The 14,818-nt window shown below is 46.0% G+C and overlaps 4 protein-coding genes across 6 annotated transcripts; 3 read left to right on the top strand and 1 right to left on the bottom strand.

Annotated features, from left to right (window-relative positions):
• Nucleotides 1-45: 45 nt before the first annotated feature.
• Nucleotides 46-1,754, top strand: LOC6551802 (DNA ligase 1). Its single transcript, XM_001980779.3, has 2 exons — nucleotides 46-309; nucleotides 367-1,754. The coding sequence occupies exons 1-2, from the start codon at nucleotides 283-285 to the stop codon at nucleotides 1,723-1,725; spliced, it is 1,386 nt and encodes a 461-aa protein (XP_001980815.1). The 5' UTR covers nucleotides 46-282; the 3' UTR covers nucleotides 1,726-1,754.
• On the bottom strand, nucleotides 1,722-2,846 carry LOC6551801 (39S ribosomal protein L47, mitochondrial). Its single transcript, XM_001980778.3, has 4 exons — nucleotides 2,676-2,846; nucleotides 2,312-2,597; nucleotides 1,983-2,260; nucleotides 1,722-1,927 (listed from the first exon to the last, which is right to left on the bottom strand). The coding sequence occupies exons 1-4, from the start codon at nucleotides 2,777-2,779 to the stop codon at nucleotides 1,777-1,779; spliced, it is 819 nt and encodes a 272-aa protein (XP_001980814.1). The 5' UTR covers nucleotides 2,780-2,846; the 3' UTR covers nucleotides 1,722-1,776.
• A 73-nt stretch (nucleotides 2,847-2,919) lies between these two features.
• LOC6551800 (lysine-specific demethylase 3B) lies at nucleotides 2,920-7,814 on the top strand. Its single transcript, XM_001980777.3, has 2 exons — nucleotides 2,920-3,080; nucleotides 5,154-7,814. Exon 2 carries the CDS (start codon nucleotides 5,168-5,170, stop codon nucleotides 7,727-7,729), a length of 2,562 nt encoding a protein of 853 aa, XP_001980813.1. The 5' UTR covers nucleotides 2,920-3,080; nucleotides 5,154-5,167; the 3' UTR covers nucleotides 7,730-7,814.
• LOC6551799 (F-BAR domain only protein 2) lies at nucleotides 2,920-14,213 on the top strand. 3 transcript variants are annotated; one of them, XM_015154284.2, is made up of 13 exons: nucleotides 2,920-3,080; nucleotides 7,949-8,238; nucleotides 8,300-8,860; nucleotides 8,924-9,119; nucleotides 9,180-9,770; nucleotides 10,469-10,729; nucleotides 11,164-11,269; nucleotides 11,343-11,683; nucleotides 11,742-11,914; nucleotides 11,980-12,713; nucleotides 12,771-13,106; nucleotides 13,189-13,418; nucleotides 13,476-14,213. In XM_015154284.2, exons 2-13 carry the CDS (start codon nucleotides 8,209-8,211, stop codon nucleotides 13,571-13,573), a joined length of 3,657 nt encoding a protein of 1,218 aa, XP_015009770.1. In that variant the 5' UTR covers nucleotides 2,920-3,080; nucleotides 7,949-8,208; the 3' UTR covers nucleotides 13,574-14,213. The 3 variants fall into 3 exon arrangements, with proteins under 3 accessions (XP_015009770.1, XP_015009769.1, XP_001980812.2); XM_015154283.2 differs by having other exon boundaries at nucleotides 9,180-9,599; XM_001980776.3 differs by lacking the exon at nucleotides 10,469-10,729.
• Nucleotides 14,214-14,818: the final 605 nt, after the last annotated feature.

The following is a 14,818-nucleotide window of genomic DNA, read 5'->3' on the forward strand; positions in this document are numbered from 1 at the left end:
TAGCGATGGCTACATTCTGGCCGGCACTATCGATGGACTTGCGAGAGCGATTGCTATTTCGGATCTTATATTAAGCAGTTCATGCACTTCAGCCGAGTTTATATAATTCGCTTTAACTAAGAACAATTGGAAATGATTTCACCGATACAGCATTCTGTGAAAACAGACGGATGATTCCTGCTTTCAAAAATTGTATGTAGTTGATCGGGTTGGCATCACCGTTTCTTAGCACGCGCACAAACCCAAGTCTATTATTATAACCACCACTGTAACTAAAACAGCATGGACAGATTGAAATTCAATAATTTGGTAAATAAACGATTTTATCTAAAATTAAAGCCTGTTAATTAACAAGGACTTTTGCAGGTGATATCCAACAAGAAGGTCATTCAAAAGGCACGCGCCCAGACCATCGCCAAAGTCGTACAGAAGCTGCGAAAGACAAAAGATGTTCTGGCCAAAAATCCGGACAGTGAAAAGGAAAAGATTCGTTTACGCAAGAACACAGAATGCCTGGCCCAGCTAAAGGCCCTAAAATGCATGGACATGGTGCGCCAATCGCTCCTCCAGGAGGGCACAAATCCCAATGCGGTAATTGCCAACGAGCGCTCCACACCGGATGAACTGGGCATTGCCATGCTGCGGCTAAACAAATTGATGCACGGATTGGTTGACAAGTTTGTAGATACCCTAAAGCTGAGCATCGATAAGGAGGCCAAGTGGCGGGAGGAGATCCTGGAGACGAGCAAGCGACGGGCCAAAATAGAACGCACTGAGGAGCGGAAGAGGAAACGCAAGGAGCTGAAGGAGCAGAAGGCTCAAACCAAAAACAGATTGGAGTGGTTAGAGCAGAACAAAGTGGTGGATGCAGATGCTAATGGAGTAGCTGCGGAAACATCCACTCTTGAAGTCAGCCAAGTAAAGGACGAGGATGTCCTCCAGACTTCAGTTAAAACCGAGAATCCTTCAGTACCTCTCAAAGTCAAAAAGGAAAAGACACCTAAAAAACCTGCCAAAAAAGAGAAAAACCTTAAGAAAAAACATGTTTTTGATGACCAGATCAAGCCGGAGAACACCAAGTCCAATCACAAAAAGGAGAATAACGCACAACCTTGTGAAAAAATGCCACAACAAGAAGACAGACCGAACGAGTCTAAGCCAAAACCTTTGGAGAAAAAACCCGCCAGAGAGCAGAAGCCTAAGCCTCGTTTAGAAAGGCAGCCAAGCATTGATGAAGACGAATCACAGCCTGACAATAATCGTCCCACACATGTCGTTGATCCCTTTTTCATCACGGAATCAGGCCAGCCCTACTTGTCCAGTGCCGTGGTTCTTTCCGGGGACAATGACAGCGAAGCTGAAGAGGAACAGGGTCCGCCGCCAGTCAAAAAGTTCCGTAACGAAGAGCGACGGACGAACACATCTCGAGAAAAACCGGAAAGACAGCCAGAGTTCAAAGCGAGAAAGCCAACCGATGATCGTCATCCCTCCTGGCTGGCCAAGCAACAGCAGAAACCCATCATTGGAGATTTCAGAGGCAAGAAGATCACATTCGGCGACGATGGCCAGGCGGCAGAAATTATTGCTCCAAGTATCAATCATTCACCCGCGGCTGCTGCTCCTTTGCCCACCGACGGCATGCATCCCTCTTGGGTGGCCAAACAGAAGTTTAAACCGAAAATTGCTGCGTTCCAGGGCACTAAGATTAAGTTTGACGAAGATTAAAGATGTCGATGGTACATTGTTTTAATAACTAAATAACTGCAGCTTGGTAGCTCATACGCCAACTTTGGGCACATAGTGACCACGAATCTTGTCCTCGTTGCACAGCTTGTCAACGTTGACATCGGGGAACTGGCGACGCAGCACATCCAGGTCGAAATTGGGGTTGCGACGCAGGATCATCATAACTTCGTTGCGGGAGCGGCTGCAAGAAAACAAGATTTTAATGAACATTCCCAATTTAGCCAGTGGTGACATACTTCTTGGCCTTGCGCTTGACGTTGTAGAGCTTCTCCCTGTACTTTAGAAGGAATCTGTTCACAGCTCTGCCACCGAAGCCAATGTTGCGGGATTTTATCCATTTTAGGTTCATGAACGGCGGCAGGGCGTGTTCGCAAGATTTGTATGAGACCTGCAGGCCGAATGCGTTCTTCACCGCCTTCTGGGGCCGTTCACCCGTTTCGCCTGTTTCCAACAGGTGATACGCCTTGTTTCGCTCCCTCACCACTGTCTCGAGGTTTTCCATGGAGATTTTTACCTGCAAATCTGAAGATTTAGAAAAGTATTTTTGCCATCAGGCATTGCCCACCTTATCGATACGCTCCGGACTAGGAAAAATTTCCATTTTGTCGTTGCACTCGTGCTCCATGGTCAGCAGCATGTTGCGCTCCTTGAGGAGCACGAACCACAGCTGGTGCAGCTCCTTGTTGGACTTGATGCGCAGCTCCTCCGTCCGCCAGGCGCGACCCACCTTCACCTCGTTCTCGCTCCAGTTCTTCTTGTCGTCGAAGAACTCCATCAGATCCCGGCGAACTGGGGAAGTGTGCATCTGCTGCATGGACATTTGAACATGCGGCGTTTGCAGGGCGGCCGCACTACATATTACATAAAAACAAAGGCGCTTTTTTATCAGTTGTTCTATGTGAAAGTCGAGTTTGTAAAATGTAACGCACCTGCAGGCCTGCAATGGCTGCTTAGGGGCTGCCAGAAAGCTCTTGACTGTCGCATTCCCCACAGTTTTAGCCAAATTAAAACATTTTATTAACGTCGAAGACATTTTTCCGACCGAACACAACAGCTGGAGCAACAACAATCGATTATTTGTAGTATCGATTTATTTGATTGCGAGCGTACTAATCTGTTAGCCGGGCTCTACTCCCATCCAGGGCTACCACACATTTCAACTGCCATTAATCGATAGTATCACTACAGCACCGACTTGTTGGCCAGCTCTAGTTGCGCTTCGCTCAGTGCTAATGAAAAATCGAATTTTTCGCTTCAAATCGACTGTAGTTAACACGGGCAAAAGTATTACAGAAGTTAAATTCAAGCGGTTACACAACATGCAATAAGTAGATGTAAGTGAAGTGGCCACTCCCTGAAAAAAAACGCACTGCAATGTCAGCTTCTCTTCTCCATCCAATCCAATTTGTATGCCAAGGAACGCCAACTTTGACGTTTGACTGTGTGCGTGCCTGTGCGGCAGTGTGCGTGTGTGCTGGTGTTTGTGAATTTCAGTACACAAATTTAAATTGATAAAACTTAACAAAGCCAGCGGTTCTGAATTGCAGCGAGTGCATTCCCTGCACTGCCAAGTGCCTGTAAATTGTGCATTTATCACAGCGAATTCGAGTAATCTGCACCGCCAAATGGGCAAGCAAAAACAAATTCATTGAAAAGTAACGCCAGGATGACAAAAGAAAAAAAAAAAACAAATGTAGAACGGTGTAGTAATAGGACAGTGTTGCCGAGCTGCTCCGAGTTGTTGGTACTATTGCTGTGCAGTGCAGTGTAGCATATATAAATATTTATCTGACTGCCTTATCAGGCAGCATTGTTAATAACAAGAGTGTATCTGTGGGCATATTAATTGTTTGTTGGATGCTCTCAGCAAGCGTTATATAAAATGCAGAACATCATTGAATTAAAAGGTCAGCGAGTGAATTGATTGATCAATTTGTTAAGGGGACGGCGCTAGGAGGGGGCTGCAGAGTAACTTGTAGGGTTTTCTTCGCTTCGCCTTTCGTGCTATTCTCATTTCCCTTTTCCCACTTTTCGTACAACTTTTCTGCTCGATGACGGTGAACGCCCAAAAAAAATACAAACAAGTCAGTTTGATTGTAGTGTCGCCATGCGTGTATGTGTGTGAGTGCTTCTGCTTTTTGTGACCAGGGGTTAATTTATCGTTGTCGCCTTAATTATCCGGGCTCTGCATATTCCTCCGGTGTGTGCTGTTCTGGACTTCTGCTGACACTTGTTGCCCCTGTTAACGGCGCTGTAAGGTCCAATCCGAATCCCCCGGATGTCTCGCCATATCGTGCGATAACCTCTCATTTGCGAGTCGGTTGATTATCATGTTCTTAATGAAAGTAACAACAAATAGCTGAATTTTCGGTAGTCCAAACTCATTTAGCAATGTTTTAGAGGGGTCTTTATCTTTTTAGTTTGCTACGCCCATACTATGGTGATTAATACATATGAATATACATGTGATTATTTGTATGGAATGTATTTATCTGGTACCCTCTCTGCTCGGCGACACATAATGACACATGTTTAAGTTTTTCAAAAAAAAAAAAAATGTATATAAAATATCACCAGGTTTATTTGCTCTCAATATACAATGTGTTAGGCCTTAATTTTGGTTCCACCCATCCAAGATATACAACTGTAACTTTGGCAACTCACTCTAATATAATTGTCACATAATGTCGTATACGTGATATTTGAGGAGCAAGTCAATTATATTTAAAGTTCCGTAATTTATTGCTTCCTCGTGATCTACTAGGTAAACACATTTACATACACTGATAAAGAAACGTAGTTATCATTTATTTACAAACACAACCAACAAACAACAACACACGAAAACAAAAATGGGCCTCAAGTTAAAGGTAAAGAATCAATAATTTGCTTGCCAATGCTGGATTTCTACACCAAACTTATGTACGATTGCTTGAGGAATTATCACGGTGTTAATTTAAATGCTGAAATCGTATCTATCTAATTTCCCAGTTCTTTAGTCTAGTTTAAGCTATTGTAACGTATTTTTAATCGTTTTCTGTGTGCCTGGTAATGTGGAGGCAGTGAGTAGTTGTGCTGTATTCTCTTGAAGCTCTGCTCTATTCATTAGGATGTGCGTGTGCATTGAAGAAGAAAGCCAACGAAAGTTGTTCGCCACATTACCGGCAATGTTGCAACATCGGGCGTGTCGTAATCGTGTGCAAGATGCGCGAAATCCAGCCAAACGCGAACAGAAGAACGTGACTCGAGGCGCAATGTTATTGAATCGCAATGCAGAAAGAGCATGGAGCACGGAGCAGCAGCCACCTCCTCATGGGAAGCATTACCAGGGTGCCAGTTGAAGAGTCTACAAAAAAACAACCTCAAACCACGATCATTCTTTTCTCCCTCTTTTCTCGTTTCCGAAGACCGAGGAGCTGAAATGTCGCAAAAAGAATTGGCAGCACTGGTCGCCTCAAGAACGAGCCGCAAACGCACTGTATCCTCGGCCGCATCAATTTCCTCTCGCTCCGAACCGAAATCCATCATAGAAATACACATATCCAATGATTCCTCGCCCACAAAGAGAGCTTGCCGGGAAGTGGAGAATGCAACTTTAAGAGCGGAACAGCCACTGCCGCTAGAAGAAGAGAGCCCTGGCCAAGTGCCTCCGCTGACCGAGGAGGAGCAGCAGCGGCACGATGAGTTCCGGACCAATGGCTCGATATTCCTACAGGATTTGCCTTGCTTTAAGCTGCAGCAGACACAGCCAGCGGCAGGATCCTCACCGATTCCCAAGTGTCGGGAGTGCCGAAGAAGAAATTTAACTACGAAGGAGGGTGAATCCAGTGCAGTTAGCGATGTGTACTGCCGGTTCTATGAATTCCGACGTCTTCAGTTCAATGAGAACGGAGAGCTGGGCGTTGTTGGCTTTCCAAATCCCTACAGTGAACCCTCACCGGAGGACATCGCTATTTGGCAGCCGGATAAAAACACAGCCCCGACCAGCGGTTACATGGATATACAGGTTTGCAGGTACATCCTGCTGCATGCCGGCGACCAGTTCTGCTATTTGTGGCGTCAGGAAGCAGAGGCTTTGAGGTTGCATCAGAATCCGGACGGAACCATTGCCTGGAAGAAGGCCGTAAAAGGCACACGAGAGATTTGCGATGTGTGTGACACCACGCTGTTCAACTACCATTGGACTTGCCGCAAGTGCGGCTTTGGAGTGTGTCTGGACTGCTTCAAAGATCGCAAGGAAGGACTCCGACTGCGCCGTGCGGAGAACGCTGCCCAAAAGGGATGCGATGAGTACCACTGGCTGCTCTGCAGCGATCCCAGTGGCCCGCAGGAGCACGCCCTTACCGAGCTGATGCTAACACAGATCATAGCCGGAGATGCCCTGAACGTCTTGGGCAGGTTGTTGCACGAGGTGCGTACGTTGTGGCAGGTGCCACAGGTCTGCGGCTGTCTTCTGAGCAAGCAAGCGGTAGAGGATGCACAACTAAACGAGCTGATCCAGGATATGATTAAGGAGTCGCAGCTAAAACAGCACACCAGCTACTCGTCGCTGGCCTCCGAGCAGAAGGTACACCAGCAACAGCGCCTCGATCAACTGCATGCCAAGAAACTGGAGTTCGCTAGAGAGAGGGGTATAGATTATGTCCCAGGACGGGTGTGGACTAAGGAAACCTTAGGAAAGGACCCCATAACAACGGCGTTTGACAATTTCAAGCATATTAATTTCCTTAGGAAGGGATTGGCTGGTTTGAGAAGGTTCCTACCACCTAGGGCCATGACTTTGGCCCACTCCACTCAGTTGGCTCCAGGAGTTCCTCACGAGTGGCTCTGCGATGGCAAACTGCTTAGACTCACTGATGCCATGCATCCGGATAATCGAGTTCTGTACCAGGAGGTTTGGAAATGCGGCCAGCCAGTGATGATTTCGGAGGTAGCACGCTCTTTGAACTTAGACCTATGGCATCCACAAGCCTTTTGCCGAGACTTTGGCGACAAGCCCAACGATCTTATTAATTGCCTGAATGGGAATCTGGTGCCCAACCAGCCGATGCGACACTTTTGGGAGGGATTTCAGTGTATGAGCAAGCGTCTGCTAGATGCCAATGGCAAGCCCATGCTCTTGAAGCTTAAGGATTGGCCGCCGGGCGATGATTTTGCCGAAATACTGCCCACCAGGTTTGCTGATTTGATGAAGGGACTGCCCATGCCGGAGTACACTCTTCGCACGGGAAACCTCAATATTGCTAGCTGCTTGCCCAAGATGTTTGTCCCACCAGATTTAGGACCCAAAATGTACAACGCTTACGGCTCTGCATTGCACCCAGACAAGGGGACAACCAATCTTCACTTGGACATCTCGGATGCAGTCAACATAATGGTTTATGTGGGAATACCCCAGGATGGGGACACTAAACCTCACATGGCGGCCACGCAGAAAGCCATAGCTCTGGGCGGTTGCGATTATATCACTAGAGCTCGTTGCCAGTCGCCAGATGTATTACCCGGAGCTCTTTGGCACATATTTCCGGCTCGAGATGCGGACAAGATAAGGGATTTACTTAACCGCGTGACCCTGGAGAAGGGTTTCCGCCTGGAGCCGGATCACGATCCTATTCACGATCAGAATTGGTACTTGGACGACAAGTTGCGTGCCCGTTTATTCAAAGAGTATGGCGTGGAGGGACATCCGATTGTCCAGTGCTTGGGCGACGCTGTCTTTATACCAGCCGGCGCCCCTCATCAAGTCCAGAATCTTCACAACTGCATCAAGGTGGCCGAGGATTTTGTCTCCCCGGAAAACATCACGCACTGCTACCATCTAACTCACGAGTTCAGAAGGCTCTCGCACTCCCACACAAATCACGAGGACAAGCTTCAGATCAAGAATATTATCTACCACGCCATCAAGGACTGTTGTACCATCCTGACCAGAGCTTTGGATGAGCGAATTGATGCGGAAATGGCCAAGCTTAATGCAGATTAGAATTGTCTCACCCTCTCGTTTTTTTTCAACATTTATTATTTTTTTTAAGATTTTAGATTGTCAAATATTCAATAAATATCTACTTAGAACCAAACACAAAAAGGGTACATTTACTTATTTGTCATCCAGTGCACAGTTAACTAATCAAGTTTTGAGCTACATTTTCTATTTACAAAAACAATATCAATTCAAATTAATTGATTTCATTGAAATTTCTAGTATTTACATAGAACACACTAAGCCTAAGCAAGATACTCGCCAGCAACAAATGCCCATGCATGCTGAGGACGGAGCTGAATCTGATGATGAGGAGTCCAACCCAGGCATACAGTAGCATCGTAAGGATCATACTACTAATCTGGGGCCCCTAGAGAAGTGAAGTCAATTACATCGCCAGAAAGCCTTAATCTAGAGTGGAAAGGGAAAATAAGTAACTGCTGAACTAGCCTAGAGATCGAAATATTAAGAATACAACTAAAATGACGGTCGATTTCAACGATTATTTTTGGGTGAGTCAAATATCCTGCATTTGGACCATCGGGTAAATATATACATTCATTTCATTTATAGGGGGAGAAGAACAATGGCTACGATGTCTTGTACCACAACATGAAGTTTGGCCTGATTGCCAGCAAGGAGTTGTCCGAGTTTCTGCGCGAGAAGTCTAACATTGAGGAGCAGAACTCGAAGATGATGTCCAAGCTGGCCCACAAGGCTGGTACGCTAAATAGCACATTCGCACCTGTTTGGACCATACTGCGAACATCAGCGGAGAAACTTTCCACGCTCCACCTGCAGATGGTGCAAAAGCTTACCGAGCTGGTCAAGGATGTCGCCAAGTATGCCGACGAGCTGCACAAGAAGCACAAATCAGTCAAGGAGGAGGAATCGCAGACTCTTGAGTGCGTCCAAGCCATCCAGACATCGACGGTGGCAGTGCAAAAGTTGCGCGATCTGTACGCCAGCAAGGTCCAGGAGCTGGAGAAGTTGCGCAAAGACAACGGCTCGCACAAGGATGCTGAGAAGCTGGAGAGCAAGCTGAAAAAACTGCAGGAGGAGTACAAGGCCTTGTTGGATAAGCATAACCCCATTAAGAACGAATTTGAGAGACGCATGACCCAGACTTGCAAGGTAGGAAGACTTGCATTTAATGGATTAAGTTGAATTTAATTTGTATAATATTTTCCGTTGTAGCGCTTTCAAGAGATTGAGGAGGTGCACCTTCGTCAAATGAAGGAGTTTCTGTCCACGTATCTAGAAATGCTGCAGAACAATCACGATATGGTGGGTCAAGTACATTCCGACTTCAAGAGGCAGTTTGTCGACATGTCTGTTGATAAACTCCTAGAACAGTTTGTGCTCAATAAATACACGGGTTTGGAGAAGCCAGGTATGTTAGCAATCAATCATTATTCGAGCGAATAATGAGTTGTTATGGTTCCTATTACAGAAATGCCTGAACTGGAGTACGTGGCCTTGTCGAGTGGTTCTCGCCTCCAGCAGCCGCAGGTCTCGGCCAGCGCGTCAAACTCAAATTCGGCCACCAGCATTCAGGCTGCTCTGCGGGCTGGAAATGCAGCAGCGACAGCCTCGGGCAGTGCGGTGTCCATGGATCAGCGGGGAGATGCCTTGGCGGCAATCTCTCTGGGCAGCGGAAGTGCAGCCAGCGGCAGTATTCCCTTTGCCGAGGATCCGATACTGGGAGCTATGGGCTCCCCGCGTCCCACATCGCCGGACATGCTGGCGGGAGCAAATGCAGCTGGGATACAATCGCAGCCGACTGGTGGAGCCACATCCACGGTGAAGAGTCTGCGATCCTGGTTTTTGCCCACTGCCAAACAGCAACCGTCTGCAGGCGCCGGAAATTTCGGTATGACCGGAAGTGGTAGCACCAACAATACCACCACCACGACAACAGCAAGCAACAATCTGAACACCACCAACAACACAACAGCAACAACTACAACAACAACTGGCACGAATAATCTCACCACAAATATCACAAAAAATTCCCCTAATTCTGAGGATACTAGCAATCAAGGTTCTTTCTCTTTGATTTTTATGGTTTATGTTTTTATTTATTATTTTTCGTTTACGTCGCTGTATGGTTAAAGTTTATTCTATGTATGTACTTATGGGGTCTATCAGTTGATCTTCATTTTTACTATTCTACTGTAACATATTTCCTCATATGTTCTTTTATATATATTTATGTTTATGTTCGTCTCTAAATTGTACCTGTTCATGTTGCTTAAAGTTTTTAAAATGACTATTTGATATTGTGGGATCTAATGCTCAGTACTGCTTCCATAAAATTCTCGTCATGTTTTCCATATTCTGTTTTATGGAGTAAGTACCAAGCATTTGGAAATAGTCTTTTTTCCATGATAATTGTAAATAATTGTATGGATTTTATTTATTCTTATTTTAAATCTTCGTTTATTAGTTTAATGCGATCTTTAATTGTACACTCAAACACCAGCCAATCAATCAGACAATTGTCCTGACTTTTTACATAAACTACTGCACATCTACACGCACACACAAATGCCATAAAGCCATTGAACTAATAGCACTTACAACTGCAATCTTTTCTATATGCTTTTCTCCGTCTTATTTCCGTATTCATGCTTTGCATACATCCATCACATCCATCGCATCCATCAACCACTGCTCATCCCCATCATCCATCATCCACCCATCCATGCACCGATCGACTAATCGAAATCAAAACTTTAGATCAGACACAACAGCAACCGGCAGAGGCCTTAACTCCAACCGCAAGTGCCACTGCAATTGCAGCGGCGAGTGCGCCGGGGAAGAAGCAATTGAACGCAACGACAAGCGAGCAGCAGCTATCGAAATCATTAAATGAGCAAGAGCACCTACAACAGACTGCATCAGCTACGGCAGCAACATCTGCAGCAGCAACAACCGCCACAACGACAACGTCCAGACGTGCAACGTCACTTTTAAATATATTCACATCAAACTCTCAGGGTAAATGAATCAAGAATGTCAATGATAGTGATTGGCCCCCATTTCACCACCCCTCCAACTACTAAAACACCTCTACAGCATTTCCACCAAAAAAAAAAAAAAATTGCATGTACCTATCCATAATATGTATATTTAAAGGCTTTTCTGTGTGCTCAACTTATTGCTCTCTCATACCCGATTAACATTTAATTGGTTTTGAAGCACTTTAAGGCGGTGTTTGAGTTCTGAGAAAGACAATGCATTTAAGTTTCAACTGTGAACTGTTCTATTACACAGAAGTTATTTCCAACACCGGAGTCCCAACACTGAAGTACATTGATGTGTTGAGGTGTCACATTCTTTTCCTGTGTACTCTATTAGCCATTAGCTTGCTTATTTACTTAAGAAAATCGGATTTCCTTCTATAATTAATATAACCCACCTTTCGCCGATAGTCTCTGGCATTTTACGCAGTCGTCGCGACAAGACAAAAACCAAAAAGGCTAAGAAAAAGAAAGACAATGAGGCCGCCGAGAACATACAGGAAGAACGCCTCACCAGGTGGGTCTACAAATTGGTTATATGCCTCAATTACTAAAATCTTAACCGGAACCGCTCTTATTTTATTTTCTAGTTTGGATCGAGGCAACAACACGCTGTTGGACTATGACGATCATGGGCGCAGCATGAAGACGCAGAATTCCAGCGGCAGTAGCGCAGGCGGTGGCTTAGCCGCCCTGTCGGTGACCTCAGCTCAAGGGAGCGTGGATTCCGCAGGAGCAAGTAGCATGGGCGGCAGCGGAGGTGCCGCCGTGGCCAGTGGGAGCCTTCCCACTGCAGGTGCCCTAACCAATTCGGCTTCGACCACAGCTCCGGGCGCCGCAAGTGGCACTGGGACTGGCTATGAAGTTGATGAGGAGGGATTCAGCATACAGCCTGCTAAGGAAATAGCGTGGGAGGAGGGCCAGGATAAATGTAAGCTCTTAACTTAAATGATTTCTGGACGCACGACTTAAATGGCGCAATATTACAGCTGGCAGTTTCTATTCCGACTCGGATACGGACTCCGACAATGACAAGCAGGAGCGCCGGATCCATGTCAGCATTAAGCCCTTGAAGAATGGCCAGGCACCCATATCGGCCAGCGTAGATGAGCTTCGTGCCACCGTGGAGAACATTTCGCTGTCCCCGACTGGAGTATTTTCAGTGAGTTCTACTTACTAGAATGTTGTATAAGTTTGTTAAAACATACAAATCTATTTCCAACACAGCATCACAGTCAGCAGTTGCAAGCAGCCAGAGGAGCTCCGGCGTCGCGTCAACAGTCGCCGGAAATATCGAACGCCTCCACTCCCACGGCCAGTGTGCATCCTTATGCCCCGCTGCAGAGTCCCACGCTGTCCAACAATAATAACGCAAACACCACGACCAACAGTCGCTATGCAGATCTTGGCGATATCTTCTCAGAGCTGGGTGACATGAGTATGTCGGCGCCCTCATCGGCGACGCTGGGAAAGCCGCCCGGAAGACAAATACCAACACCGACGTCAGCGTCAACAGGTGGAAGCATAGCCATACCACGTCCGCCATCACGACGCTCTGATATGATAGCCATTGGACCGGCGGCAACAGGGACAGCACCGGGACGTGGCAGAATGTCGCCGGCTCCGGTGACTGCTATGAATCGAGCCGAGAGCATTGGCAGCCTGGAATTTCGTACGGCTATCGGGGGAGTGGGATCCTCGCGAGGTCCTTCTCCACTCACAATTGGTATTTCGGACACCATACCGCTGGCAGTGGCATTCCACGAAATCATACACGCATATTTTCGGGGCAGCGATGAGTCGCGCTGCCAGGTGAAAGTGTCCGGTGATATGATGCTATCATTCCCAGCTGGCATTGCCGGCCTTTTAGCCAATAATCCAAATCCAGCCAAGCTGGGTTTTCGCATTAAGCACGTTCAGAATCTGGAGAACCTGGTGCCCAACGGAAAACTAGTGCAAATGTAAGTTTTGTGATGATAATTGTAGAAATATAATAATCTTGGTCGGATTATTTGCAGAGATCGCCAGCAGTCGAGTTCTGTGAGCACGATGTTGGAGTTTAATATGGGTGCTTTAACGGCCCTGCTCCGTAGGCAGGCGGAGAATAACCCGACAGCCTCCTACTTCAACGTGGACATACTCAAGTATCAGGTGCGGACCAAGCCGGGAGCCAGCTCGTGTCCCTTCCAACTTGTCAGCTACTGGAAGTGTGAGTCCAGCTACACGGCCCTCAAAGTGGACTACAAGTACAATAACCACGCCATGGCCAGTGCCTCGCCCCTTCTGAATGTCACGCTCTCGGTGCCCGTGAATGGATCTGTCCGCAATGTGCAGTCGAAGCCGCATTCTGCCTGGTAAGAAAATAGGAATACAATTTCTTAAAATAATATATTGGGTTTTTTTTTAATAATTACTGATCGTATTTATTGTTTCTAGGCTAGGAGAATCGAATCGTTTGGTGTGGAACTTTACGGACATCTCGCAGAATTCACAAGACGGCGGAGTGGGAACTCTGCGGGCACGCTTGGAGCTCAACGATGGCCCTTCTACACCGGCACTCCTGGCCACCCAGTTTAACTGCGAGGGCACCACACTTTCGGGCATCGAGTTCGAGCTCCAGGGCAGTGGCTATCGTTTATCACTGGTCAAACGGCGCTTCGTTTCTGGTGCGTTTGAAAATACGTTTTATATAAACAGCATCGTAACTCTTGTACACTTTTCAGGAAAATATGTGTGCGAAGGCGATGGCATTCGCAGTGGAGCTACACCCACGCCTCCGTCGGTCGGTTCCACAAGCCCGTACTCGGCGAAGTCAAATTAGTTACTCCCCACTCAATAGACGGCAAATGGGAACGAAAAATGGCAATATGGCAATAGGCTCGTGAAAAACTAGAGAAATTTTTGTAACTAATCTTAAATATGAGACAACCACATATACACCCAAACCATATTTAATTAGGCACAGGAATAGCGGAGCCTGCATTGTTTTCTCTGAGCTTTTTATTATATCCCCCTTGCTTGATATCGATTTGGACAACACAATGCGGAATTAAATTGACAAACTTCAACATTTCCACAGATTGCAGAATGACAAGATTGAGGGAAATGAAAATTGTATCAATTCGCAATCCAGCAATTGATTACCAAACGAAATCGAGTATGGGACCTATTATGTATTTTTGTACACACAAAATTCTGTTTTTCACGCGAAATGTTGAATCGGTCTGCGGGAGGTCCGAAATGCGGGTCTGCAAAATCTGGATGTATTATTTGTTATATATACGTATGCGAGTATATATTATTAAAGTGTATTTATTATGTTTAACTGAATATGATGTAAACGAACGATATTGTATGTAGCTATGTAGATATCTAAAAACAACACACCGAACGTTGATTTTATGTTCACTTTTGTACACACAACCAAATCCAAATGTATTAAATGTAAGATACAAAACCTGCACTGCGTCTCGCTTGGAATCTCGATGGATATTGCTTTCGTCACCGGGCATCTGGTCTGGATAAGGCGACATCGTCGAGCTCATGCTGCAACCGGAGTTTGTCGCCGTTTTCAGCGACTCTCGTTTCTCCGGCATTCAATTAATTATCGAATTTAGGCAAAGAACATGACAAACTGGTTTCGGTCTCTTTGGGGCGCCTGACAAGGCAAATACATATAGGAAATTAGCAGGTCGTTGAAAATAGAACAAGAAATGAAATGAAATGAAATGCTGAAATCAAAATCATTAAAATGTGGGTGCACAGATCGCTGGGGAGCATTAGCCTAAAATTTAATTTGTAAATTTCTGTAAGAAATGTTTTAAGATTCGTGGGGCAGCTGTCGCTGTGGTTCCATCGAAAGGCGATGACGTCATGCCGCCACAAATTGATCTCAAGGTCGAGTCGACGGACGCGTTTTCATTTCACTTGGCACACTTGACTGTGGGCTGCCTTTTCAAATTTATACAATCACATATTGGACTCGTCCATTAGGCAAGAGACTACTTGTGTCTTGAATATTTTGGAGCCGGGAACAAGCGAATCCAATTGAGGAAAGGGTGACTGA

The sequence above is a fragment of the Drosophila erecta genome, unplaced genomic scaffold, assembly GCF_003286155.1.
Source record: "Drosophila erecta strain 14021-0224.00,06,07 unplaced genomic scaffold, DereRS2 tig00000000-arrow-pilon, whole genome shotgun sequence".
Taxonomy (NCBI): domain Eukaryota; kingdom Metazoa; phylum Arthropoda; class Insecta; order Diptera; family Drosophilidae; genus Drosophila; species Drosophila erecta.